Here is a 21,622-nt window from a genome sequence, read left to right as displayed (position 1 = left end):
CAGGCAGTAGCTGGAAGCCGTGGCCGATTAAGCGCATAACAAATTGTTTGTCATAGTTGATATATTCGCCCTTATTTTACCGGATCCCTATTCAAATACGGAGAAATAAGTCAAAAGAAAACATTTCTAAAGCTAGTTTCGAGGCATACCTAGATAGAAAACGAAAAATGTTTGTTTCTTCAGTTCTGTATTTATTCTTAACTGTCGTGTAGTATATGGCGTTGACAGGACTCGAAGCAGCGACCCCTCGTTGGCTTCTTTAAGCCAAAGGTTGACCTGCCCAAGAAACATTTTTATATAAGTGATTTTGCGAGGAAACTAGGAAGGATAGCGGATTAGCAGAAGTAAAACGTCCTGCAATATATCTGTGAAAAGTTGCGATTCCCTCTATGTGACAGGTTAAGGCCGTATGACTCGCTACAACGGTTAAATAGATGTTGACACCAATCATAACATAATAGATCTTATTCGGCTTATTTGAAGTTACACACAAATTTACAAAATACCTTTCACTTAGTTGGGTCATGCTTTTAAGATGTTTCGCTTGGTAGAGTCTAAAACTTGTTTCTAATTCAGCTATTTTTTTCCAGGAACAGTGGGGTTTTTCTTTTTGTTGTTAGCAAGTTTCATTCAAACAAAGAGAGTTCCAATAAAATGTTGTGGATAAAGCGGCTATATCTAGTCACATCCCGATCCTATTAAATAGCTATTGTATAAATGGAGAGCCCAGGTCATTCATCTGAATAATCTGACATGGATAGATTTATATAAAATATTTTAATTTTACTGTATAAATGAAACGGACGTACTTGATCGATGCAGGGGTCCGTCGTATTTGAGTACTGATTTCTTATGTCTAGACGAGATATTCCGACAAATTTATGAGCTTTACGTTTTTGGTGACAATCGCAATTCATGACAAATTAGTTACGTTTCAGACCCATACCATACGTATCTGGGATGCAAATAATATCCCGCCAAACAGCTCGTAGTGTTGCATGCGACTATTTCTGTTACAGGTTTCTTGTATGATTGCCGCTATAAGATTAAAAAAATTTGCTTCCATTCGTATACATATTACTATTTTACTTGCGAATGCATAGGGAATTTTAAGTTTTTTTCCCGCAATTTTTTAAATACAGCGCGTTGTGTGTTTTTGAACGAAGTAGCTATATGTAGCTGACTTTTACTGAGTTGGAATCAAAATTGTCGAAACAAATTTTTTAGAAAAATTATCTTGTGTTATCTATAAATATAATTATAAATGAAATAGTAAAGGAAGATATCAGTGTTATCTTGATGAACACACTTGAGTTGATGCCTGAAGAGCTCATATAGCGGCATAAGTTATGCTGTAAGTAAATGATTCTGGGAAGTTCAACGAACGAATGTAAACGCCTTCCTGACAAGTCAACGTTAATTGTATTGCAGTTGATTATATTTAAGCATTACAATCCTCGTTAGCCCAGACCGTAGATGAAGTATTTTATTTAATCTTTGAATATGGTAAGGGATAAATCGCCATGTACCAATTATTAAGTCGACTTTTAGCTATTTTCGGATTTGACAGATCTTCAGAAGATCTTCACTAGTTCAAAGATAATTTTTTTTTAATGGTTTTCCATAGGAGGCAGCTCTAGCCTAGGCCTCTATAAAAAAACACAGATGCAATTCCATCTAGCATCGACTATTTATTTTATCCTTGTAGGCTTACCCGGACCAAAATGCTGTTCAAAATGTCCTCTTGCCGTTGCACCGGTAACGCTTTCGTTTGCTAAGCTTTACATTCAGCAATGAATGAATGAATGAATTGACGAAAATAGTCATACGGTTTATTTCGCCGTCCCGGAACAGTCCGCCGGCAACTTGAATCAGGGATGTCTAACCAAAACTGTAGCGCTGGACTTATAGCTCGAAACATTTTTCGCTTTATTTAAACAAAACACAGCGACAATAACATTAATAGTTTTTTTTTTTTTTTTTTTTTTTTACGAATTTGCAAGTACAACACTGTAGCAATTTGCATAGGCCCAGCTAGATAAAAATCGAAGACCTTATGCCTTTAAGTAGCTGATGCTATCGCTAATTTCATCCCATATAGTTCTTTCGTGCCTGCGCTTCCTCATACGAGTGCATGATACTTCAATGATTCAGAATCGGATAGGAAACCGTGTTTCTGAGTAAACGTTGTTGCGTAATGAGAACTGTTTGAGCGTAGATAGGTTGGCCAGGTATACCGATACGGTGGTCGTAGAGTAGAATCGAAGTTATCCGTAGAGAATGACTGTAGCATCTCCTTTTAAGAGAAACGAACAGTTTTGGCCGAACAGAAAAACGACAATCTTAAATATATCGAACCGTGTTTGTTTTATTCATTCCCATCTGTACATAGTAATAAATTCAATATGTAATGTAATAAAGAGCAAATGCTAGGCGGCATAGTCTTGTCGTGAAATTTTGTCGTACAATGTACATGTATGATAATGATGAATGAGCGGCACCTGCTAGCCACCTGAATATGCAGTTATTAGGATTATGTGTTTTTATGCCCAATATTGTACACAATATATATTTGATATATCTCTTGTTAGTTAAATAAGGGACTCTAACAGATTTGCCTGAGCTTTTCAAGAATGTTAGGTAGTCAAACAAGTATCGACGGGTTTTCTAGCTACATGGCATTAAAGTCACGTATCTCAAGTAATATGGGCCATATTGGGCTGCCGATTGATTCCAATTTTTGCCAAACAAGCCATTGAAAAAATCGACCAGAACTAAAGAACAGAAAAGGCGTCGTCTTCCATCATAAAAATGCCATAGCACGTATATCTTTAACTAAGTAACAAATCTAAATGGAAATTTTGATGCGTTATTTTTTTTTAATAAGAGGCTTGCAAGATGCATTCGTTATAATTTTTTGCCCAAAAAACATAGAAATTATGCAGTGACGAGATTATGGTTTTGTCGAGAAAAACGGTGCTTACTTAGGCTAGAAATATTGTTTTGAAATGTGAAAAATATTTGTTGCAATTTTGGCTTAAAAAACTGTCGACACTTTTTTCTACCATGCAATAATTTTGGATAGGTGTATTAGGTAGAATTATTTGATAATCGGTTTCAAACAGAAGACATGTATATGAAACAGCAATTGTTACTCTTCAAAAGTAACTCAGTTCGAGACTGGTTACCTATCTGATGTAGGTTCACGTAGTTCTACATAGTTTAATTCATGCAATAAAAAATCGCTGAGCCATCACTAAGGTGCAAAAGGTTAGGTTAAGGCTGTTCATTTTCGCCTAAGTTCTGCCTTGATAAATGCGTATTCATTTAATATCCACAAAAATGAGATGCAATTTCAATGAAATTGGTCGTTGTTTATTAAATAACAAGGTTACGTGCTATTGTTCTATTGATTTGTATATATAAAGCATTTGGTGACCACCGGCAAACGTTAAGATTTGAATGATTATATTGTATAACATAAAACGTCAATAGCGGGATTTGAACCAGCAATCATTTTGGCTTGCCCCTATTTTTGTCGCATGCAATCGTATATGACATGCTTTGCTTTTTGTTTTTAGCGCTGCTGCCCTACTTCAACACTAAACGGGTCGATGTACCGATTATAGCTGCTTCAACATCTTCCTTACTCTTTCAAGAACCTCACTGGATATCGCCGGCGCCTGCGGGCGACGTGGGCTCGTGGCTACGAGACACGGTTTCTTGCATGGGCCCCTGGGTGGGACTCATTCTTGGCGGAATATGCGCCGTGGCGATACTTGCCACACTCTACGGAGTATGGCTCTATCGGAAACGCAGAAGGACCGCTAAGGTCAGACGACATGTCAGCATGATGCAAGTAAGTGAGTACATTCTGAGCGGGCACCTCAGTAGCAGTGCCTAGTGCTGGACTGGGACCCTTTGTCGAAGCACCTTTGACGCCCAAAGATAAGCGAATGGGAAGCCTTAACTCGGTTTTCGAATGATATTGCAATGGTTACGCATTTGCTAACACGACAGCTAAACCTAGGGACGTGTAGGGTGGAATTCCTGGTTCAAACAAATGGTTCCCTTTGGGAAGCAAAAAGCCGGCGGTGTTCTGAAACAATGTTTAACCAATAATGAAACAATGCTTGATAGACGTAAAAGCTGAAATATTTTTTCAGCTAAATAGCGCAGTAATTAGTGCACGTTGAGAAGGTGCAAAAGCAGAACTTATGCTGAAGCGTTAAGTATTCCTGAGTAGAGCGATTGGTGTTGCTGGTAAATGATTTAACCAAAACAAACCAGATTTAAAAGATAAGAAAGAATTATCTTCTCTTTAACTTTAAATAGACATACAATTGAAAAGGGAATTTCATCTTATAGCCCGTTGGAACAATTCTTGTCAACTAGCCCATGTCCTAACTATTCCCATGTGTAATACATATGGTGATTTTTCAAAGATGCCTGACAAGGTGATATTCTGTCGAACGTCAGAGTCCGTAAGAAGAGGTATGCGAACTATCTCGCAAGTGATCCTACAGCTTCAACATGATCCGTATAAGGCTATTATTTTTTTTACTACAATTAATTATCAGTATGTAGATTCTGTAACTGCACACACATACGAATTTGTCCCATACTAAGTTTACTCAGCCGCTGTGCGCCAGTACACTACAGACCGCTCGTGCGTAGATATGTTCATACTAATCTTACGCACCGATTTCAATGCTTATGAACAGGTAATAAAATACGGCATTATATCCTACATAGTCTGGTTGCTATTACGATTGGTGTTCACGTTAATTCTGCAACAGGTTTTCGACGATAACAGCGCCGTCGAAAGAGTATAAAAAAACCCGCCAATCGTGGGGCTGGCTCTTGGGGCTAAAGTGAAGAAGGGTCTATGCAGAGACAAATGGAAGAAAAGTAGGACTTACAGTACAGAACTACTGTCCGATGCCACCAGGCCTTGTCCAGCTCGCTGTGTATTTTCACACTCGCCAACTAAATGCTGTCAGTTGTATGAGGTGTAACCAAATTCCCAGTTGTAACACCGTGATGAGGGTCGTTTTGTAGACACCGTTATTTTATCGCTAGCGGTTTGTTACCTTGTGCTGGCAATGGGATGAGTCCTCACTCACAATTGAATAATAAACGGGTGAAGCCGGTGAAATTTCGCTGGACACGAAATCGGTGAGACGACCCGTACAAAAAATATAGGAACGAAGTTACTGTTTTGCGTCGCTTTGCTGCCATTAGTAGCAGTGTTAAATGATACTTATATGTAACAGCGTTCTAAATGATTGTGGGTAAATTTTCTCGGGAGAACACTGTTGTCACTTATGTTCCAGTGTTGCAACTTAATTCGTTCACCCCCTATCGATATGATGACGGAAACTGACCGCTTTCCCACCCAAAGGTCAACCTAAGCTGAAATCACAGTGCCACACTGATGTATATGTTTCTATTAAGACCTCTCGTTAGGTAAGTTGTATATAATACCTGTAAAACACAATTATGACCACATAATTATAACGTTAAAATTAATATAGTTATAGTCCTTTACATATACTTCTTACAAACATATCAATGTTAGCGCAATCAAGTCTCTAATAGTGCCTTGCAAAAGTCTGGTTGGGCTTGGTTGGTGGCTGGTTGGGCTAAACCCATCAGAATTAACGAACTGACTTGTGCACACACTTAAATGGATTTGTTTGTTTTCATATCCCTGTAGGGTTATCGAGTTTGGATAGTAATAGCCTTTTTAAAATGAACAGAAGTAAAATTATTAAATTTTGTTCCCGTGCGCGATAGATCGCTTGCAGCATCCGCATAGTTGGTACGCTAGGCTACACACACACACACACACTCAGAGAAGCCTTCAGGTTAGACTTTATAATGCCATATTTTCATTGGAAAGGAACTTAGGATTCAAATATGAAAAAATTTAGTCCTACAATGTACTATACCCATTGTATAATTTTGTATGCACGTGTCAAAGCCCAAAGTACAGTTCATTTAGAAAACTGTCTTCTTAAAGGATAAATATAACAATGAGCTCAATTATGTACGCCACCACTCGGAGCCATACTATTTTTCAGCTGTTTTAGCCCTTTTTGACTATATTAGAGAAGCAGTTCGTTACCTATTGGTGGTGGCATCTGACGCTGTCAAAGCCTGCCGTTATGATATTCACGCACTGCTATCAAATACTAATTTGACATCCGTTCTTTGACAGATGGAGCCTTATCAGGTAGGTGACTGACGGATGGAGAAAGAACACAGAAAAGCCAGCGGATTTTCGTCTGTTGACAATTGCGATGACGGCACAGCTTTCGTCTAACGGTTGAATGTGTTTCCTGACCTTGTAGGGGACACTGAAAATGCCAATCTGGCCATACCAGAACAGAGTTCTGTAGCGTTTCGCGGTTCGTCCTATCCTAGCTCAACACGACCCCTTTGTAGCGTCTTGTCGCCTTTGTCAATGTGGCCTGGTGGACTTTGTCGTGAACTTGGGGTTACATATGCTGTGACATGCTGCTCCGAGAAGCCCCATCCCCTTAGTCATAAAAACTACGCAGTATGCTTATCAGACCTGGATATAAACGAGCGGTTCCTTTTTCATTTGTTCGCGGACTGATCAACTTTCCACCACCGCTAAAACGGCTGCAGCTACAGCGCCAGTTGCGCTTCGCCTAAGATGCTTAAATCGTCTGTGCTCGCTAATTGGCTCGTTAATCATACGGAGATTTGGGCTGACGGTGTCAGGCGCACTAAAAGCAACCGAGCTGTCCTGTCGCGACGAAGTAAACGACAGCATTTGCTGCAATAACAATGCTAGCAATAAATCTCTACCCGCCGTTGCAGACGAGAGAATCTGTTAGGCACGTGCTCAAATGCAGCGAATAGCGTTACTTCTGCTAGTAATTATAATTATTGTGCTAAGGATAATATGAGTAGACCCTCAGTGTAGACCCCCCCCCTCTCCCGCTCCATGCACACGGCGTTACGGTAAAGATCCCGTATTGTTGCTTTCGCAGAAGCAGTAGCTACAACACGGTGAATCTCGTCACGTGCGTCAGGTCAATTAACCATCGTTTTCAGCAACTGCATCTGATATAGCCCTGTATTGTGTGTCGGCTAGCTGTTTTCACAACGAAATCTCTGATGCCATACCTCTTTAGTGTGTGAAATCGAAAGGAAACAGTAATGTATAAACTGTGCTGATGGAGGGATATCTGTCCGTGTGTTGAATCGGCTGCAATTTGCTATGGTCATGCCGTGAGTATAGAATTACTCATCTGCATGTGGCTGCGAAATGATACGCCAACTAAAATGAGTCAGCAAAGAATGTATAAGCCATTCAAATTTAAATAAATTTTGGCGGGTTTGCGTTGGTCTGCCAACCTTAATACTGGAAGAAAGCCAGTTTTTTTTTTTCTAGAATCAAGCAGCAAACTCGTCATAGTAAAAAGCGGTGAGTCGTTTTTGCGAAAATTAGCTATTATCAATTTTCTTCGCGCTAGGGAAGCATCAACAAAGCAAAAATGTACTTTTTGTTCCAAAGTGACGGTATATGCTGTTGCCACTTTTTATGCGGCTTCTAAAAAATACGAAGAAGGTTTTCATGAAATAAACTGCAAGGTAACCGATAGGGTACGTATTTAAACAGTTTAAAAACTTATCAAAAAAGCTTAAAAGGGCAAGTCTGATGTACCTGTATTTTTGACACAGAAATTAACGGCCGCTTTAGAGAGGAGAATTTCAATTGCCAATTGAATCGTCAATACACGTTTCAAAAACTAGTCTTCTTAAGACTTCTCGCGCCATTTTGCATTTGGATTGTTGGCCTACTATTAGCCTAAAATTTAATCCCGTTATAACCTCTCGTATACAGCGTGTTTAACTGATACTTTAACGAATTTATAGCCATATACATTATTATCTCTATAATTTATAGCCACATATATATGACGAATATTATCACAAGGTTACTTATTAATTGACTGAAAAAGGTTTCAAATCGAAGATGTAATCGAGATGAATGATGGTTATATTGCACAGACCTGGCTGTCAGAAATAACTCAATGCAAAAATGTATATATATATATATATATATATATATACAGAGTGAAGCAAGCGTAGGTTTAGAAAAAAACACGATTGAAAGATGATTCGGCGTTGACTGTTGTGGAAAACCAGGCTTACAATTGAAGCATCATCCGCATCAACTGAAAATCCACTCTCGCTTTCAAAATGAAGTCTATGGTATATTATCTCTTGATTTACATGTTTATTTACTGTACGTCTAGAGCATCAATAAGTTGAAAATATCCGTGTCGGTGGCCCATATCGTTCAGTTGGCTATCCAGGTAATCCAGTTGGCTAATACGCACCTTTTTGAGCGTGTCGCCGTAATAAACGTAATTAATAAGCATGCGACCACGCTAGCTCAAATCTTAGCTTTGGTAAAAGTAATTACCGTATATCAATGACAAGGAAAATGAACGATGAAGCTAAAATGAGGAGTTAGGAAGATAAGATATTAAGCTTAGTAATTGCTTGCATGATGGCCGTGCCATCTCATTATTTTTTGGGGAGACCCCATAGAAGTTCAGTCAGACCCAGTCCGGGTAGATTCGTAATGGTGACGAGTCAAGTCCTCGATGATATATTTAAAGTTAGGTGACTACGGTGACCTGCTCGTATGCGGTAAAAGACTGGTAGTACTAAGAAGAAAAAAAGAAAACGTGGGGCTGTATAATATGTAGGCCACTAATAACTTTGTGAAAAAAAAAAAAAATCGAAGTTCAATGGAACTATAAGAAAATGCTTTTCTTTCTAGAAAGGCCTGTAATTATGGCTGGAGAAGTGGATGCTTTAGAATCAAATATAGCCAGGTTAGATAGGTCAATGACAATAGCTCGTCTATTGTAGATCCACATGGAATCCTGCTGCGCAATACAAAGAAAATTTATGATTGATTGAGGTATTGGCAAATCTACAAGCTGCATTTGTTCCAGAAGTGAGTTTAGAAACGATAACAATGTGTGCATAGTTTTCAAAGCCAACTTCACGATATCGGAGTCTGTACAACTGTCGTGATATGCATGATTTTTGTATAATTATATCTAGTAGTAATTTATAATAATGATTATCCGTAATTGGGTGTATATATTGACAATGTTGTTTTGTTTAAGCGATACGTTATGCCAATAAAGCCGTCAAAACCTTGCGTATAAACGAAGTAAATACGAAAACTTAGTTCTATTTGATATATATACGCAGACGCATTTTTACGAAACGCATAAGCAGGCTGTACTCTGAGGCCGTTTGCTTTTAGCTAATACTTTTGTAAAACTCGCATCGACAGCATCTCGGTTCATATACCGTGGCCCATATAGCACTCAAGATGATCATATAACATTTCTCGGTGCAATGACTTTTATGGAAGGCAGTTTGCCCTAAAATAATATAGTTCTTTCACTCTTGGGGAAGATAAAATTTTGGTAGCAAACAAAATGATTATTCTGCTTTTCTATCGTTTAACAAATATTAGGTGAAATGCGAAAAAAGAACACTTAGCCATCCCACAAAGTCCTGCCTTTTGAAAGTTTATCGAATAAAGGATTACGAAATTGCAATTAATTTCTGACCCGTGTGTATCTCAACAGCCCTGAATGTTAGATAACTAACTGCATATACAAAGCCAGTTGAGGTCAATATCAACAACAGGGCTTGTGCACACAATTCTATTTATAAACAACGACCTACTAAAAATAAAAGTAAACAGCGAATCCATATCGTGTGTCCGGTTTAATCGACGTCAGATTTTCCGGACAGATATTTAATTTACGGTAGCTTACTGAATTTTCCGTCTTTCTATCTACTTGTCCATTTGCCCGCACAAATCTCTTGTAGTGATTCATTGCCATCCACCGAATATTCGCATGTCTATATCGCACCGTTGTAGGAGTAGTCAGCCGGCTTCCAGCCATCGTGTTCATTCGGGTGAATCGAACCTCCGCGGCCGCAGAACTCTGCAGATTTCATCGTAAGGACGATAAGGCAATCACCACACCGTTGCTAACTCCTGCTAGTCTTTTGCTTGCGAATCTTTCTTAATTGCTGATCCCAAGTACCCGATAGGCCCAGAACTAATGAAAGAATAACTTTTTTTATAGGTATTTTTCAGCGATCATCCACGCATAAAATATATTCCACCTGCTCATAGCACAACGATACACAACGACTGCGTTAAAGCTTTCGCCTAATGACTGTTGGTGACGGCGGCTGGTCATTGGAGGTGTAAACTTTTGAGAAAATTTATTTACGTCATTGTTGTGATTCGCATTTTGAAGAGGACGCCACTAGTTCGATATTTTTTGCGCGCGCTTTTTCAAAAAACCATGAAATTTTAGGAACGTTAATGTTGCTATGGAATGGTTATTACTGCTGTTTTTGTCACTGCTGTTGCATTGGCTTTAGGTGGCTTTGCATTGTCACTGTGATAGCGTAGTGAGTAATGGTGTGTTTGCATGCTAAGCTTACGGACACGTGATGGTCTAATATAGATACATTTAATTTGCTAGTACAAGTCAGCCGTTTGATGGCTTCAATATTGGACGATATAATACACGAAATCTTTTTAGCTGATTCTTGATTGGCACAACGATTTAATATTTGAACGTCTATAATAATGTCTTCCAATACCATATGCATTTACGTAGTTACTGCTAATCTCACACTTGGACAATAACAGAGCTTTGGCCTAAGCTGATCGATTCAAATACAAGATGTTTGAACATGCTTAAATATTTTATCATAGTGTCAACGTTTTATCTAGATAAATAGCTAGTCTTTAGTAGGTTTATAATGTCCTTCTCATTTCTGTTTTTTTACAGAAGACTATACATTGAAATTGTCGGGCGTGGTAACAGAATTAATAGTAGTTTTCCAGATGATAGCAACAACACCTACGTTAAAATAAACAGGAGTGTGAACCTTTTGTGGAACACGGTGAATTTTGATATATATATTTATTTCTGAGAACTGAATTCTAGATACATAAGACTGTCGTTCTGTAATGATGAAGCTAAGTGATTTCATATGAAGCCGACGATTAATTATCCTATTATTCATCTCCTGCGGCAGCGTCCATAATCAGCTATAGCCAAAGGAGGTGCGATATTGTGAAAGCAATGAACCAATATAATGAAATGAATTAGTTGCTCTTTAACTAATTTACATATATATGCCGGTTTCTGTATGTCTTCTAACACGTTCGACAACTAAAAAGTTATCAGGTGCTTAACCAACTCCCGATTTCGACGGAATGCTTTTTCCGGAAGCAATATTTTTGTTGACACAGGGACGTTTTCCAATAAGCCGCGCTTGACCCTTTCTATTAAGGTCTGGTAACAGAAAATGGCGTTGAACACGCCATAACAGCGTACATGACATACGATGTTCTTCATTGGAACAATTCAATATTGTACTATTAGCCATGGTTACCATGCAGAAGTTAAAGTTCATGTTCTACTACTGTCGTTTCCTCTTCTGTTAAGTAAGCGACTACAGGAACAAACAGCTGCCGGTTGTATAGTCGTTATCGCGCCTAACGCACGATCAACCCGAAGATAGCAAATGATGATCAGTAACAGCAGACCTTAATGGTTACCTTTTTCATTCAGTTGTCTCTTCAACTCAGTTCGGAGTCCCAATTCGAGGGTTGTACGTCATTTGTGGGGTTTCATAACTATTAATGCGCCGGAAGAAGGAGCTATGTAAAGAAGGGCTAGACCCATCTTCGTGATAGCTTAGTGGGTAACGTAATTGTCCTCCAGCGTTAGGGACACGTTGTAGTCTAGGCTCTAACCTAGGCAGAGACACGCAGACTTCGTTTTGTGCTGGGAGACAACTAGCCGTCTGTGTGATTGAACCTCTGACACTAATAGCGGACGTAAAATTCAAAGCATGGAGGTCCGAAAGAACAGCGTGAAACAACGTTTGCGTTCTTTATACCCTCAAATGATTTGAAAAATCTCTCGATATGATGCGCAATCAGTACTATATATAGAGTTCAAACCATTCACGAAGGTATGGGAGAATCGGAAACTGAAAATTATGTTCATTACGATATTGATGCCACGTCTATAGACTACGTTGCGAAGCAGAGACACTGCTGGCATATGTTTGTATGTGTTCATCCTGTATATCAACTGATAAAACGGATCGCTATTAAGCTGAACGTTTTTCGCTACGATCCGTACTCTTCGATTACAGATTGAGTCAGTAAGGAATAATACAGCTTAGAGAGCTCCTATCTACTTATGCCATTTCAGCAGTTCACAGCAGCGGCCTGCACGATATTCCGATACGCGTCATTCCATTAAATGATCTGAGCTTTGTGAAAAGGTCGATTTTCTGAGATTGAGACATGTATTCTTTGGCTCTATGTAAAGTCTCGCACGATCGCCACGATACCAACCTGACTGATTAATTAATTAACTGATTAAGTAAAACTATAGTCTAGCTATCTGAAAACCAGTCGTTTTCTAGCAACTTCGTATTGATTAGCTTGATTCGTTTACGTTAGCTTAATTGCGAGAGCGGTAGTTCCACCGCACAATACTGATATAGAACGCTATCAAGATGATCGCACTCGATTTCGGTGCTAGTTTTTCAACGGTGATGATATCCCGTTGAGCCTGCCCCTGTGTTTAGGTGATTCTGATTGATTGACGTACGGAGCTGACAGCAAGGGAGATCTATCGTAGCAGTTCTCTAACGGGTCGTCGCATGCGTCACTGACATTGTGGCCACTGAAGATAATGTTTCTGTGATCATTTCAAACAGGATATATGAACATGTTGCCAAAATGATAATGACTGTCTCAATATGAGCCAGTAAATTGACGTACATAGGATCTTTATGATTGCTCATTTCGCGTTCAGACCCCTTCCGACAAATGAGGTAGAGCCTTACAGAACAAGAATACCGCTAACGATTTGGATTGCTACAATTGTGAGATACTGTTACGTGGAATAGATGACAGCCAAGCTAGGAACGAGCCTGAGATACTTTGCGAACGAAATAATACATTGTATCGTTTATGTTAAAGAGGAAAAATGAAAAAAAAAAGATGCACTCAAGTGATGTTTGGACGAAGCTGAGCGGTATTTTCTGTGTCAGCGTAAACACTCCGTGAGTTTGCGCAACGAGATACAAGAAGCCGTCATTTACTTCCGCGTCGACATTTGTCTCGTCTACGTGAGGTTGGATTAATAAAGGATAACATCTATTGGTTAATGGATGGGTTTAACCAGTCGAGCGATAAACACGCTTTTTTTTTCGATAACTCAAAATTATCATTAAGCTACTTCGTTAGGGCAGTTAAACTCAACTGACAGCCAGGGCTTGATACTTTGTCGTACAGTTTAAATACGATCCCAAAGAAGTGCAATCTGAAAAAAAATATGACGACAACAACTAAAACACCACTACCAGACGATAACCGCAGATACTAACAACGTCAACAAAAAATCGCAATGCAATAAATAAAACTCGTCTCAGGCATTTTTAAATATTGCATATACTCCCAAAGGGCACAGGCTCCGAATGGGCCGATCGTAAACTCAGCTTGTTTCTCTAACTTAAGAAGATCACCAGCGTCGCGCGTGTCAAGTATTCATAACTGCCTATCCAGGAACGTCAGGGAATGAAAAAGGCACTACGCGACAGCTCATCATAATTTTACATTGTCTCTTTATTATTTTGGCAGGTGGCAGCTTCAGTCGCTACTTTTCCGTGTCATGGGACTTCCCTAAGTGTTTTCCACCTCTGTTCTTATCGTCCTGCTACTATTGGACGCATTCTTATCCGCGCAATGATATGGACCGTGTTCAATAACGTAAAACACATGCTATTGCTGCCAGTGTAGCCGGGAAGCTTCGTAATGATATTAGAACTCTGTGGTTCCGCACCCGGAGGTGAGTCTGCAGAGCTCCATGTAATGCGTGTAAGTTTCTGGGCCCTTATAGCATATAGGTCGGAAGAGGGACGGAGGTCAGAAAAGACGGTACGCCGCGCATTTCGGCTATTCTAAGAGGATAGCTGAAGGTGCTCCAGTCAGTGTGTAATGCATTCGCCCACATTACTAAATTATTATTAAGTTAACTAAAAAAGAGTGCAGGGCCCTCATTACCTTGCGCTCTTATAAGGCATATCTTTCAGTCTGCATTAGGGATGGATTTTACTGCCTCGACCTTTAAACTGTTCTCACGTCAGCGGAGATCACCTACGGAAGCCACAACATAATGGAGCTGGACGATGGACGAGTATCGCATTCATAATAACATAAAATCGTCACGGCGTATGCTATACACTAAGTAGCGCAGCGGTATAGGCGGCCCCGTGACATGGAACAGAAAAGGTCGAACGGGAAGTAACTGTATAGTTGCCGTAATTGTGTCCTGCCTGCCACAAACCTTATCCGTAGCGCCATTTAAATCTTCAGTTCGAAGGAGACTTGCAATATTCGAAAATGCAGGTGTCTAGTACGGAATATAAAACACAATTGTACTAAATATGATTATACTCTATTCTTCGTCAGTGTCAGGCTCAGCAGTTGATGCGTACAATTTTGACGCTGCCGAGCGGCGGAAACGGCATAATGTGAAAGTCTCTGCCTGCTCAGCAAGTTCTCTTCTTACCAACCCTTTATACTCCACAAAACCGCTGTACGTAACTAAATATAATATTCTAAGATAATAAAGTTGGAGGCCGAAGTGATCTATTCTGCCTCTATTTAAGTATAGGGCTCTCAGAAGGTGACGGCTATATAGTAATAATATATAAATAATATAAAGTTAATAATATAAAAAGGCTATATAATATAAAGTGACGGGAAGGGTAGTTGGGTGACCGTTACTCTATAATCGAGTGATTGTTACATGATTTTCGTTTGGCTTCTTTAACAATCCGATCTGTGACAGATTAAATCGCTCCGTTAAACAGAATTTGGACTTAACGAATTCCTTTAATAGGCTTCACCTAAACAGAGGTTGTTCTTTACCACTTTATAACGCCGTAACCGTCTACATTGACTTTTAAGCACCTCAAACATCACCAAAAACAGTGGTAACTTCATCGATAATACTACAATGATGATGATGATGCTGTTGGTGATGCTGAGGATAATTATTGATAAATTACGAGTTTTGTAATTAGTTCTAAGAGTTCTGCATCTTTAGTACAAATTTCAATACCTTCTTCTTCTTCACCGATGAACATTATTCCAGAACTATTCATTTTCTAAACCATGCAGTTCTTCTGTCGTCCTTATGTTGCTTAGACAAGTCTGCTCACATGCTGTTGGCTGACTGGCTGAAATTACTTGAACTGGCGACGAGAGACTGTTCCAATAGGGTACACCATCCCCAGGAATCCCCCTCTATTACGATGATGCCCCCGTTAGCAACATAATCACGCAATAGTACGAACTAGCCTATTCCAGAACCCTGTCCGGTTCTGCTCTCGTGAAGCAGAATTCAGACCGGCGTGGTCACGTTTGGCAGTCGTTTTCTACCAAACCCTTCCTGTTTACCGGTTTCTAGACAATACAAAGGAGATACGGTGTAGCCGTCTAAGGCAGTTTTGATTGTCATTGTCTGAATACTTTGTATCGTATGCACATGGATACGATGGTCGGTCAGTGAAGAGTTGTTGAGGTCGACCAGAATTCTAATGAGGCAATATCGCCCAGTTATCCTCTTGTTCTTTTCTTAGCATTTTTTTTCTTTGACACTGAAGTTCGCTTATTGTCATCGATTTCAACTTCTTTTGTGCCTTCAGTACTATTTGTTATGTTTAATGGCGTGCCTCTATTTTATCTCGATCTCTCCGTTATAATCACAGTAGTCATACATCAGCCGCTGCTAGCGGTTAGGGATTCTACTTACTGTTGCCGTTGGTCAATCAGTTTCTAATTGTGAGTTCGGATGAATATCTCTGACGCTGCTGCTACTATAAAATGTTCTATCTATTATATATTAACTGGTGCCATTGTACAGATTGTTGGTCATTGACGACCTTACCAAATGTCTGCCCACCCCCGTCCAACCTCTATCCAAGATCAACTACATGTTGATTAGCTGTTCAAAATTATAGAAGGGTATCTATCGTACCGTCGGTTTGTTACGATGTAAAATACGTGCGGGAAAGCCCAACGGTGAACGAGTGACGAGAACTTTCTGAATTTTGCTCCTATTCTTTAAATGGTAAGAAAAAGGAGGGAAAAAGGAGAGGAAGGTCCAAAGGACTGGGCTGCCACAAAACAGAGATACTGAAGAACGATATGGGCAACCGGCAATGCGGAAATATACGAACATTTTGAGCGGTATCTTAACTGCTTCCGTTCTGGTTAACTTCCGTGGTATGATCGCGGTCAAACGATCACAAGTGAGCTAACTGTTTCGTATTCTGCCATCTATTGTCCAATGCCTTTGATCGAATTGGCAGGCCGAGCCTGAGTTGGTTGAGACAGACGGTAAATTAGATCGGTTTTACCTAAGTTGAATAATAAACTGTGCGGGGTAGGCGCAAACAATGACTAACAAGCGCTGACATTTCTGACCAGTATCAGACTTCACCTGGTTGTTGCAAGCGTACTTACTGTACGGAGGCTTTAAACATTCAACTGGAAAATAGACGGAAAACATTCGTTGTCTATTGCCGTGTAGATGAAAAAAGAGGAAGGATATTCGAATTAAATTCAACGTAGCGACCGCTGTGCTTCGGTTTGGTACTATAATTTAGTGTATATCTTTGAGGAAGGGGTTGGCCGGAGTGGTTCTGGATGGTCAGATTTGAATTAAGGAGCGTATCATATATGTATATATATTACTTTCCTTTTTTACACACAGATTGTGCAGTACATGTCATTGCAAAATTGGAAAGTTGAAGCAGCGATCCACGGTCTCTTTCAACAAGAGGCTATCTAAATCGCCACGCGAACATGTAGAGAAACGTTTCGGCTTAGACTCGTAAACGTTGTATAGTAAAAAGTTTGTTGTTAATTACGATAATAACAAGACGAACAGACATCTACTCTAACTCGTTAGTATTTCAGGTAACAAGCTATTACAGCCAGATTTACATGATAAATGTAAATGAATAGGTTGGTGATGACGAAAAATGTATAACTGATCTTAAATTAACCGCGTATATTTTTTCTTAATAGAAGGTCATTCATCTGGTAAAGCAATGGATTTCAAAACTCAAAGCGGTTTTGGTATTAAACGCAAAACTGGCAACATTAAAGGCTATGCGGACTAGTTCCCAGTAGTTTATTTCTAGCCCCAGGATACGATTGCCCTTCTCTGACGACGAAAACAGTTCCCGGAAAAAAATTCTCGATTCCGCCCGAGATAGTCTAGGTTCAAAACAGAGCCCTATGAAGCAATGCTTAAATAAGGTAGTATCGGGCATCAAACTTGAAACGTTAACCAGTCAACGATACCATTTCAGTTACCAAATTCAAAGTGTGCTTCGTAAGGGCTTCGCCAGTTATAGCGCTATTGGAATTTGGACTGCATGCAACTTCTTCTAAGATATACGGTCTGTCCATGTTTCGCTTGCAGTTGTTTCATGGATCTGGTCTACAATTTGTTATCGTACAGGCATAACAGCAACGTGTCTTTGTCAGTTGGTCATTTTTTCGCCATCGCTTCTTTTTGTCTATTACAAAATTCTTCTGAGAATCCCAGCTTCAGTTTCGCCCACTTTGTATACTCTGGTCCTCTACTAAATGTTCGCGTCACTACAGAGGGTCAATAGCATACGTAGCAATTGTTCAAAGTGTGTCTTTGTCTGGACAGATCGAAATAGCTATTCGAAGTAATCATCAGATGACAACGACCATCATATCTACGTGTGTGAATCTGTGTGTGATCTGTTATCTTTTTTTTTTTTACTGTGCCTTCGGACACTCAGAAAACGGCGTGGTTCGTGTGAGTTTTTTAAAACTCCCTTTCCAAACGTAGCTTGAGCAAAATCAATGGCGACTGCTACAGATGGCAATAGCGCTGCAATGGCCATCTGACCAGTTCCAAAAAAGCTGTTGAGCGAGTCTTTCGAAAAGTTGTTTACCTCACAGAAATGCCAGTGTCGATTTTGAAGCTTGCTATTATTCGGGGTGCTAAATGACGACTGGTCAGGCAAGGGTTGAAGGTGCATCGTTTGCAATCGTTATTATCGTCAGCAGCACAGGCGTCAACGAGCACGATGATCATATTCGCACTATGCGAATGTAATGATATGGCACGATGGTCATTGCTACGTGAACAGAAATGTTTGCCCTCGAGACGTTCTGAACGCGCTGCGAACCGAGATGCAGCCCGGAGTGGCGTCACGCGACTCAGAGCAGATCGGATCGGATCGGATCTGGTCCGATCGTTGTTTAAAGTCGTCAAATGCTACCCTGCTGCCACTTGTTATTAAACGCTAACACCGGGACGTTTTTTCCTTCCGTACGATTAAGTGTACACAGCAATAACAATGGCGACAAGCTTACACTTAGCGAACCGCAATCATCTATACAGATCTGTGCACGTTCGGCATTGTGCTAGATGTGCATAATGCACAGAATTCACTGCGCGAATCACCCTTAAGTGATTGGCCCAGTCAACGGGTAAACATCATTGTCACGATTGTCTGGGCGTTCAATTGCCCGCTCGTAAGGCCGTACATGCTTGTTTAAGTGTGCAGGCCTTTGTGTACATGCATTGTTCATGTTGATGATATACGGCCCGTTCTGCTCACTTTCTTGCGTACAGGCTCGATAACTCAAAAGCGTTCATTAGATGGATCCGCCAGCCATTCTACAGATATGACAGGTGACTATACGCTTATATCGCTATATTAATTCAACAACGCTGATAAGTTTGAAATGAAAAGAGCGAAACGCGGATCAAGTAACAGAACTTATTGTCCATGCTACTGTTAATACGGAACATGCTAGACGCGCGTATATGCGTAAGTGTATAAACAATCATAAACTGATGGCATTTGTTGTTAATGTTGATATATATAATAAATTGTGAATTTAATGAACACGCAACTGCTAGATGATGTAATGTTTAAACCTGAAGCCATATATGACTCTCGGTCTTTAATAGGCTAGCAATAATAGTGCTTTGTTCTGTTCGTAATTTGGCGGAGTGGTACGGCGCTACCTACATGAAGTTGAAGTTCAAGGGGTAGAAATGTCTTGTTTTGAAATATTTAAGTGCCGTTTCTGTTGCTGTTAGGAATGCGGTAGCGTGACGAGGGAATGTAAGCAAATGTTTGGAACTTCTTAACTTTTACACTTTTTGTCGTCTTTCGAAGCTTGTCACGCACAACGAATAGCTTTTGAGAAATTTCGTGTTTAGAAATATCGCCAAGTATTGCTTCCCTCCTTCTCTATAATAGATGAATTAAAAGTAGATCTCAAATGTGCCATACGTCTATAGTCTTACAGAGGTGTACGTAATGTTCTTCATATAAACAAAGATGTTAGGATAAAAATGAAACAAGCCCGTTAGCGAACTGCGGAGCGTTTGCTTACGATCGCCTTAAGTATCTACTACCCGCCTGTCCGCCACTTTCGTTAACCGACCTTTCTTAGTTAACAATCTGCCTCAGCCATAGCTGTTCACAATCATAAATGTATTTCAAATAGCAGTTTTCTTCTACAAGACAGGAAGGGTTTTAAGTTAAATAGTGTATATACATATATATATATATATATATATATATATGCGTATTAGGAAAATCGAGGAACTGAAACCTATTAGTGCATTTCTCCCCAGTACCCGTTTGTCCCAATTCCAATAGGAGCTCATACACTCACACATATTGCAAGCTACAAAACACCAGGAACATCTATTTAAGGACTATCACCACCCGTGGGTGCCCCCGTGACAACGTTCGAGCCGTAAAAAGATGTCGTAAAGATAGACTCGCAGTTTCTGCATCAACGACAGTAACATCTAGACGAGTTTCAACATCGTTTGCCCTCCCCAGCTGCTACAACGACGTGTTCCAAGTGCGCATAACGGACATTGGGATGTGCTATTATCGAGGCTGGTGTAAACGGCACATAGGTGGGGTGTCGTATCGGAACGATCTGCCCGAGTGCGGCTACCGACAAAGCTAATGTCGGTGAAGTTTGGCAAAGGGATTACGAAATGAATGAAACGCTCTTGTACAAGCTTTTTCTAAAGGGAAATAGTCGGTAGAGGTGAATCATCGGACCACCAGCGCTAGAAGAGCTGTGCGTCGTAGCAGAGCTACCCGCCGCCCTACAGCTGCAACGTTAACGTTTTTTTCTGCTACAGGATGCCTTTGCATACAGATATTCTGACTGAAATAGAATTGTGGATATTCGACAGGTTAGTTGGTGCTGAAGGAGTTAAAACATTGTGGGGTGCCCATAATCGACACAGAGGGTATTTGGTCGATATCGCCTGTATCGTTGAGCTAAAGAACGAAAAAATTGTACGATTTTCTTTGTTGATAATTTCGCTTGAATAGTTGCGTCGAAGATAGCGAACATGGGAACGCGCGGTGGAGTAAGCATTATAATTATGTGGATTCACTTCTGGTTAGTTCTGCTCGGACCGAGTCAATCGCGCTTTGCTCCTGTCAATTTGCTAGTTCGTTTGGCTCATTTTTTTCCTGGGATCCTTTTGTCCCAACTTGCTCTATTTTTACGCTTATCACTTTGCCCTCATACAAACAAATGGAGCATTACGACGACATGTCAGACAAAAAGCACGCCATACTCAATCGACTGCGGCATGCTCAGTGTGTCAGAGGCTTCTGTTCGACAGGAAACTTCTCATCAAGATAGGTTTCATAGAACATACATCCCAAAGTTGATGACGAAAACAGAAAAGTGCTGATGTACAATTATCTATTTCTTAAACAAGCGGTCACAGCTGGATGAGCAATTGTACGCTACGAAAAGGAAAAGCATTCTTGATCTAAATCAGGTCTGACACGGTTTGTGGTGTGGGAAAACTTAGAGAGAAGTTTGGTATTCATAGTGATCATGATAGACAACTGGTAATGACGTAAAAACTTCCCGCCATCGGTTCTCTTCTGTAGGAACTAGGCCGATAACTGACTGCCCATTAACGATATTACGCAGAAGACTGGTGGCATAGGTGATGATGAAACGATTACCTATCTGTATAGTTCGTTTTCATTTAGAAGTGATTCGAGTAACAAGCAATAGTACTTTCAGGTTAGCTTGATGGATAACTTGTTTTCTGAGGCTATTTGCAAACACTGCGGCTAAAGAAATCTTTTTTTTTGTTACTGAAGAGCGGAGGGTGCTTCTGGATGGTAAAGGCTCCGCATCTAAAATCAGTAATTTTTCATTAGCCTGAATGGCAGACCAGGCTTATTCGGTTTACGATGCTTTACCGACAAGATTGCTTCTTTGTATACTCAACTTATTTTAACAACTAACTGGCATCTGCATATACTGTGAATTCAAGTACGACTCAGAAGTTGAGATTCTGTTCCATCTGCTTACTGGCATCCTAATGAGACAGCCTAGCAAATAAAAAAAAAATATATATATATA

The 21,622-nt window shown here is 40.0% G+C and overlaps 1 protein-coding gene across 3 annotated transcripts in view; it reads left to right on the top strand.

Moving 5' to 3' along the window:
- The window catches only part of LOC111263532 (uncharacterized), a 29,890-nt gene that overhangs the window by 5,575 nt on the left and 2,693 nt on the right, over positions 1-21,622 (top strand). For all 3 annotated transcript variants that reach the window (XM_022838689.1, XM_022838699.2, XM_022838680.1), the window contains exon 2: positions 3,582-3,859. In XM_022838689.1, coding sequence (XP_022694424.1) covers positions 3,582-3,859 — 278 coding nt within the window. The remainder of the gene's footprint in view (positions 1-3,581; positions 3,860-21,622) is intronic.

This window comes from Varroa jacobsoni, unplaced genomic scaffold, assembly GCF_002532875.2.
Source record: "Varroa jacobsoni isolate VJ856 unplaced genomic scaffold, vjacob_1.0 scaffold_79, whole genome shotgun sequence".
Classification (NCBI taxonomy): domain Eukaryota; kingdom Metazoa; phylum Arthropoda; class Arachnida; order Mesostigmata; family Varroidae; genus Varroa; species Varroa jacobsoni.
This window is presented reverse-complemented; position numbering and strand designations above follow the sequence as displayed.